At 67.6% G+C, this 6,162-nt stretch overlaps 1 protein-coding gene across 1 annotated transcript in view; it reads left to right on the forward strand.

Annotated features, from left to right (window-relative positions):
- The first annotated feature begins 5,428 nt into the window (after window positions 1-5,428).
- The window catches only part of ONECUT3 (one cut homeobox 3), a 19,749-nt gene continuing 19,015 nt past the window's right edge, over window positions 5,429-6,162 (forward strand). Inside the window, exon 1 of the mRNA XM_032394558.1 lies at window positions 5,429-6,154. Coding sequence (XP_032250449.1) covers window positions 5,429-6,154 — 726 coding nt within the window. The remainder of the gene's footprint in view (window positions 6,155-6,162) is intronic.

A 6,162-nucleotide genomic window follows, 5' to 3' on the forward strand; every position in this document is an offset into this window, starting at 1 on the left:
GGGTGGGGAGAGACCTCAGCTCTGGGGTGGGGGCTGAACTGAGAGATTTGTTCAAATCCAGTGAGTGGCCCAGCTCCCTGCCTCCAGCTTGGACTTGTAGGTTCTGCCTGGTGGGCGAGCACCCCGGGCCCCAGTTTCAACTTCCCAGTGTCCCTCCGAGAGGGCCCCGCCCCACACCCTGGGAGGCAGCAAGGGGGTGGGGGGCCGCCAGCCCTTGGGGATGGTGGTGCTGAGTCTCTGCCTCCCCCTACTTCCTGGCCAAGCGGAAAGCGTGCCATGTGTTCAGATAAATGGCACGTTAATGGGGCGCCAGGTCAGGGCGAGGCTCTGCAGCCGGATGCCGTCCCGGGTTACCTGGGGCGGAGGCCCCCCCGGACCCTCCCGGAGCAGGAGGGGCGTCGTCCTCACTCCCGGCTGGGTCCTCCGTCTCCGCGTCTGGAAGGTGGGCGCTCTCCCAGGCCTGTCCTCCCGGCCTCCGTGTGGCGACCCGTGCGGAGGGTGGGTGTCTGTGGCCGCATGCTCCGGGGTGTCGAAGCCAGCATGCTGGGGCTCTGGGCCAAGGCGGCTCCTGAAAGCGCCCCGAGGGCCGCCCGGATGCAGCCCGGCCCGGGGCCCCCAGCCCAGAGCCTCCGCAAACCCACCCGCCGGGCCCCGCGCGAACCCCGGCTCCGGGATCCGCATGCCCCTTTCTGCAAGGCAGAGAGCATTGTGGATTAAACATATATATTTACATTTTTAATTGTTGAAGGAACCTCCCTTCCGGGAAGGACCAGAGGGCGCTCGGGGCTGCGATGGGGCGGGGGTCTCGCTCAGCCGCCGAAGGCCGGAGCTTGGCGGCGGGGGTGGCTCTTGGGCCCCTCTGGAGCCGCGCGCCTGACGCGGGTTTCGTTGCGCCGGGGAAGTCCTCCGCCGGCAGCGCCCGGGCCCCAAGCGGTCAGCGGAGCCTGGCGGTGGGGCGTCCTCCAGCTCCCCAGCCCGCCTCGCCCCCGACCCCGTCCTCCAGAAGACCGCAACCCGCGTCCTGCGGGCCTGGCCTCAGTTTCCCCGACTGCTCACTGCTGGGCAGACTCGTAGTCTCCTCACTAGCTCATGAAGGAGGAGGGGTGATCTCGACAAAGCCGAGAGAAGAGGGGTCGGGGCCTGACGTAGGGGGGCGCATTCGTGTCCCCGGCCGCCTCTGGCTAAGCCTCCAACTGGGCCTCACCCTTTTTACAACCGGGTAGTCCCAGGCTCGGCCCCCGGCCCGGCTCCGGACCTGCGCCGCGCTGGCTGCGGGCAGAGGAAGCGAAAGCAGGTGGAGGAGGAGGGAGAGGAGCGAGCAGACCTTGGGCGCCCTGGGATCCCTCAGCCCCTGCGGGTCACTGTCCCGATGGGGAAACTGAGGCGGAGACGGCGGTCCGGGAGCCCGGCGGCTCCTCCCCGGCCCGGCCTCGACCGCCCACCCCGGAGTATAGTGGTGGTGGTGGGGTGGGGGAAATTCTCTCCTCTGTGTCTTTGTAACTCCCGGCCGCCGGAGGCCGGGCCGCCAGGGGAGGGGACGAGGACCCCGGGCCCCAGGGACACACACACACACCCGCGCCCCGCGAATGCCCAGCCCCGGTGCCCCCGCGCAAACAAGAGTCGTGTTTGCCGGGAGCGCGGCGGGCGGCGCGGCCCGGGAGCGATGAGGATTCGATGGAGCCGCGCGCTGCGGCGGGGGCAACGGAGCCCGGGCGGGCGCGGGGATCGATCGGGCGCAGCTGTCGCTGACACGCCCGCGGGAGCATCCACCCCGCGGGCCAGCGCCCCCGGGCGCCGCCGACCGCCAGCGAGAAGCTCGGGACGTCCGGCCCGCCAGGGGCGAAGCCCCAACGTCGTGGCGGCCCAGGTCCGGCCCTCGGAATGTCCCCGAGCCCAGTGCCCGAAAGTGGAACCTCCGCGCGCCGCGCGCGCAGCCCCGCCAGGATCCCCGGCAGGCCTGAAAAGCCTGGCACCCTCCCCCCAAAATCTAAATAAAGTCCTCTGACCCCGCCCGAACGAAGGCGCCAGGCGCCGAAGTCTGGCGGGAGGATACGGGCCTACCAGGCGCGCGCCGGCCAGGATTTGGGGGCGTCCGCAGGTTTGGGGGGCTGGAACTGGGGGCCGGCGCGGATGTCAGGCTCCGGCGGGGCTGGAGGGGGGTTATTCATCGCCACTATTTATTAAAACCTTGCTCTAATAAAAACAGGGGTGCGCAGCGGCCGGCGACTTCCATTTCCGTGGGGACACACCGAATCACAAAATCAGCCTCGGACCGTGGAGGGACCTAGGGGAGGCCCGGAAAGGGACAACCTTGGGTATATTCCCCTCCTATTTTTAGCTGCGATGCGGAGCCAGAACCAGGGGAGAGGAGATGGACGACACTTGATTACAGGAGAGTTTCGAGCTTGGGAGGGTGGTGTAGTTGAAGCCGCAGGGACTGCTGGGCTCCCCGAGCGGGCAAGAGGTCCGAGCTGGGCACAGAGAGGGTGGGCGTCGGCCGGGGGCAGCCCAGCGCGCGCAGAGGCGGGATCTCAGGGTCGATCTCCAATTTTTCTGCGGGGGGGATACTGAAGCCGGAGAGCTTCCGCGACGTGGCCAAGGTCCCGGTAGGAGCGAGGATGGGGGTCTCCCTGCCCCCATCCAGCCCACCCCTCCCCCGCCCGCAATTTGCCTAATGACCGAAGATCGATCAGGGCCTGAGCCACCCGCCTGCCCCGTACGTAGCCGGCTCAATTCTATTTTACTAATTACTAAAAGGCCGCTGGTGGGGGAAGCCGGTTCAGGGGTTCCAGGGGGCCTCCTTCCCTCCATCCAGGGGGACTCCTCCCTGGATGCCCGCAAATTTTTGTTCAATCTCCCGGTAGGAGCGCAGATTCTGTGGGGAGCGAGATCCCTGTTCCCCGAGGGAGTCCAAGTCCAGGCCAGTGTGAAGGAGGCGGGGGCCGCTTGCCTGGGCCGACGGCCCTGCCCCTGCCGAGTCCAGGCGCTCGGGGTGTCCGGAGGCCGCAGAGCGGAGGGGCCTCAGTCTCCAAGCCACTGGCTGGAGTCTTTTCTTTCAAAATGGACGCTTTCTTCGTTAGAAAAGCCACACATGCTTGTTATAAAAATGAAGTGATAATCGAGCCAGAGAAAATATATAAAGAAGGAAGCAAAAGGCTGCATGATCGGAAACCCCATGGTGTACCCCTGGGTGGACATTTGGGGGTACTTCCTTCCACCTTTGTTTTCCTGCCCTGAGTCCTCCGCCCGCCTGATCTGCACTTCTTGGGCCTGGGATGTGATCATTTTATGGAGGCTGATTGATTTTTAGATCCCACGATTATTTTTAATTACCTGTGATTGTTGGAGGGTAGGACTGGGGGGCTCCGGCTGGGGCTCAGCACTGTCAAACCCGCCTCCTAGGCTCCATCTGCATGGGAGAGGGGGATATTCAGTTGTCTGGACCTGCCCCTCTCCCCTCTCTGTCTTCCCACCTGGAAGATGGGTGTGATAATATATAACCTGGAATTACATAGAAACCCCGGAATGGAAAAGCCCATGGACCTGGACCTGGGGGAGTGTTAGCACTCACACAGCTCCTAGGAACCAAGGGCAACAAGCCATGGCACTCTCCACCTTGGGCCCAAGGCACTTGGAAAATGGTGGCTTGACTCCCCCTCAGGGCTGGGTGAGGAGAGAGTGTGTGCCTGGCAAACAGTAGGTGGCTACTAAATGCTGAGTCCTAAGCACAAAACACTGACCGGGGTCCCCTTTAACCCCATTCGACCCCAGGACTTGGATCAGGCCGTTCCACTGTCTGATCCCTCCAAGCTGGGGTTCCTGGTCATCCCAGCTCCCTTGTGCTTAGAGACAGCACCCCTCCTTCTCCCACTATGGTGGTCAGCACAGTTGTGCGTCTGGCTCAAAGCTAGGGCAGGCAGGACAGCACTGTCCGCCGCATCGTGGAAGGGAAAACAGACACAGAGAGGGCTCTGCGCAGGGGCCGAGCTCAGTAGCAGGTCCACATCCACAGGGGAGGAGGGTGGTGTGGAAGGTGGGGGGAGGGGTCGCCAGCAGTTTGCCGGGAGCAGGGGGGATGGCTCTCTGCTAGGGTCTTCTCTCCCCTGGCAGCTTACACCCCAGGTCCTCCTGCTGAGATGGGGGTGACTGGGGGGGGCGCTTCGGCAGAGGCCTGGCTAGTTTTCCCCCCAAAGGTTACCCTGTGGGGCCGATGATCTGGGGAAGGAGGAAGGGGTGGGGTTGATTTGGGGATTCCCTCCCCCACTCTGGCCTCGAGACAGGGGCACCCTTTGGGGTCTGGCCTGGTCACAGGGGTGCATCTTACCCCACTGGAGGGATCATAGAAGGGGATGTCTCTCTGAGTGTGGGAGGCTCCCTGTTTCCCCCAGTTCCCAGGGGTCCCTGGGCCTCAACTGTCTCCAAGTGGTGAGGAAAAGGAGCACCTTCGCTTCCCCACCCAAAAGAGAAACCCTGGCGTTTGAGGCAGGGGTTTCTTAGGGAGCAGAGAGCACATGTCCTCTGCCCGCCGTCTCTGGAAGAGCATGGGGGTTCTTTAAGGGTCACCCCCAAGCTGCTCCCACGCTGGGGATAGAGGAAACTAGAAGAAGGTGGAAGTGGGAGGTACCTTTGGCACCCCTGAGGACAGGTGCTCCACTGTACAGCTAGGGAAACTGAGGTCCAGGAGCCCACACCTGGAAGCAGATCCAGACATCTGGGGCAAACAGGCCATGACCCAGCCCGAGGAGGACCTGGCTTTTCAGCACCACACCCCCCAGAGAGATGGGAAAGGGGCTGTGACTCCGTGTAGAGTGCTCAGATAGGGGAAGCTGAGCTTGCAGAGGGACCTGCCTCCTGGGGTCCAGGTGCGCGCCAGTGGAGGGGGGGGAACAGGTAGATGGCAGGCTCCCACCCAGCCACATTCCTACGCACTCCCTGGAGATGGGCTGGGGGGCGTCAGGCGGGAAAGGAACCTTCGTGACCCTCTGGGGAGAGACACAGAAAAAGAGAGGCAGGGATGAGGGCCCCAGCCCCACGTCGGCGGGGTATACCCTCGGAACCCCGCCCGTTGAGCCCGCTCACGGCTGGGCCCCCGGGCGGAGGGGGGGCGGGGCGCGGGCGGGCACCGAGGCAGGGGACCCCAGAAGCCCGAGTCTGGCCCACTCCGGCCGGCCTGGCGCTCGAGGGGGCCGGAGCGGGCGGAGAGCGAGGCGGCGGGAGGCGGCGGCCAGGGGAGCGGGTGGGCGGGGGTGCTGACGTCAGACCCGGGCCCGGGCGCCGGCGGCCGCTCCCCCGCCACATCCTGGCGGCCGCGCTCGCAGCCGGGCCGGGCGGTGCGCCGCGCAGCCGGGCAGCTTCGCGCGCAGCCACCGGGGAGCGGGCGGGGGCCATGCGGCGGCCTTGAGCGCGCCGGGCGGGCGGGCGGCCGAGCATGGAGCTGAGCCTGGAGAGCCTGGGGGGCCTGCACGGCGTGGCCCACGCGCAGGCGGGCGAGCTGCTGAGCCCGGGCCACGCGCGCTCGGCGGCGGCGCAGCACCGCGGCCTGGTGGCGCCCGGGCGCCCGGGCCTGGTGGCCGGCATGGCGAGCCTGCTGGACGGCGGCGGCGGCGGCGGCGGGGGCGCGGGGGGCGCGGGCGGCGCGGGCGGCGCGAGTGGCGGCGCCGACTTCCGCGGGGAGCTGGCCGGCCCGCTCCACCCCGCCATGGGCATGGCCTGCGAGGCGCCCGGCCTGGGCGGCACCTACACGACGCTCACGCCCCTGCAGCACCTGCCGCCTCTCGCGGCCGTGGCCGACAAGTTCCACCAGCACGCGGCGGCCGCGGCGGTGGCCGGGGCGCACGGCGGCCACCCCCACGCACACCCGCACCCGGCGGCCGCGCCGCCCCCGCCGCCCCCGCCGCAGCGCCTGGCGGCCAGCGTGAGCGGCAGCTTCACCCTCATGCGCGACGAGCGCGCGGCGCTCGCCTCCGTGGGCCACCTCTACGGGCCCTACGGCAAGGAGCTGCCCGCCATGGGGTCGCCGCTGTCGCCTCTGCCGAACGCGCTGCCGCCCGCGCTGCACGGCGCCCCGCAGCCCCCGCCGCCGCCGCCGCCGCCGCCGCTGGCCGCCTACGGCGCGCCGGGCCACCTGGCCGGGGACAAGCTGCTGCCGCCCGCCGCCTTCGA

This window comes from Phoca vitulina, unplaced genomic scaffold, assembly GCF_004348235.1.
Source record: "Phoca vitulina isolate PV1807 unplaced genomic scaffold, GSC_HSeal_1.0 scaffold81, whole genome shotgun sequence".
Classification (NCBI taxonomy): Eukaryota; Metazoa; Chordata; class Mammalia; order Carnivora; family Phocidae; genus Phoca; species Phoca vitulina.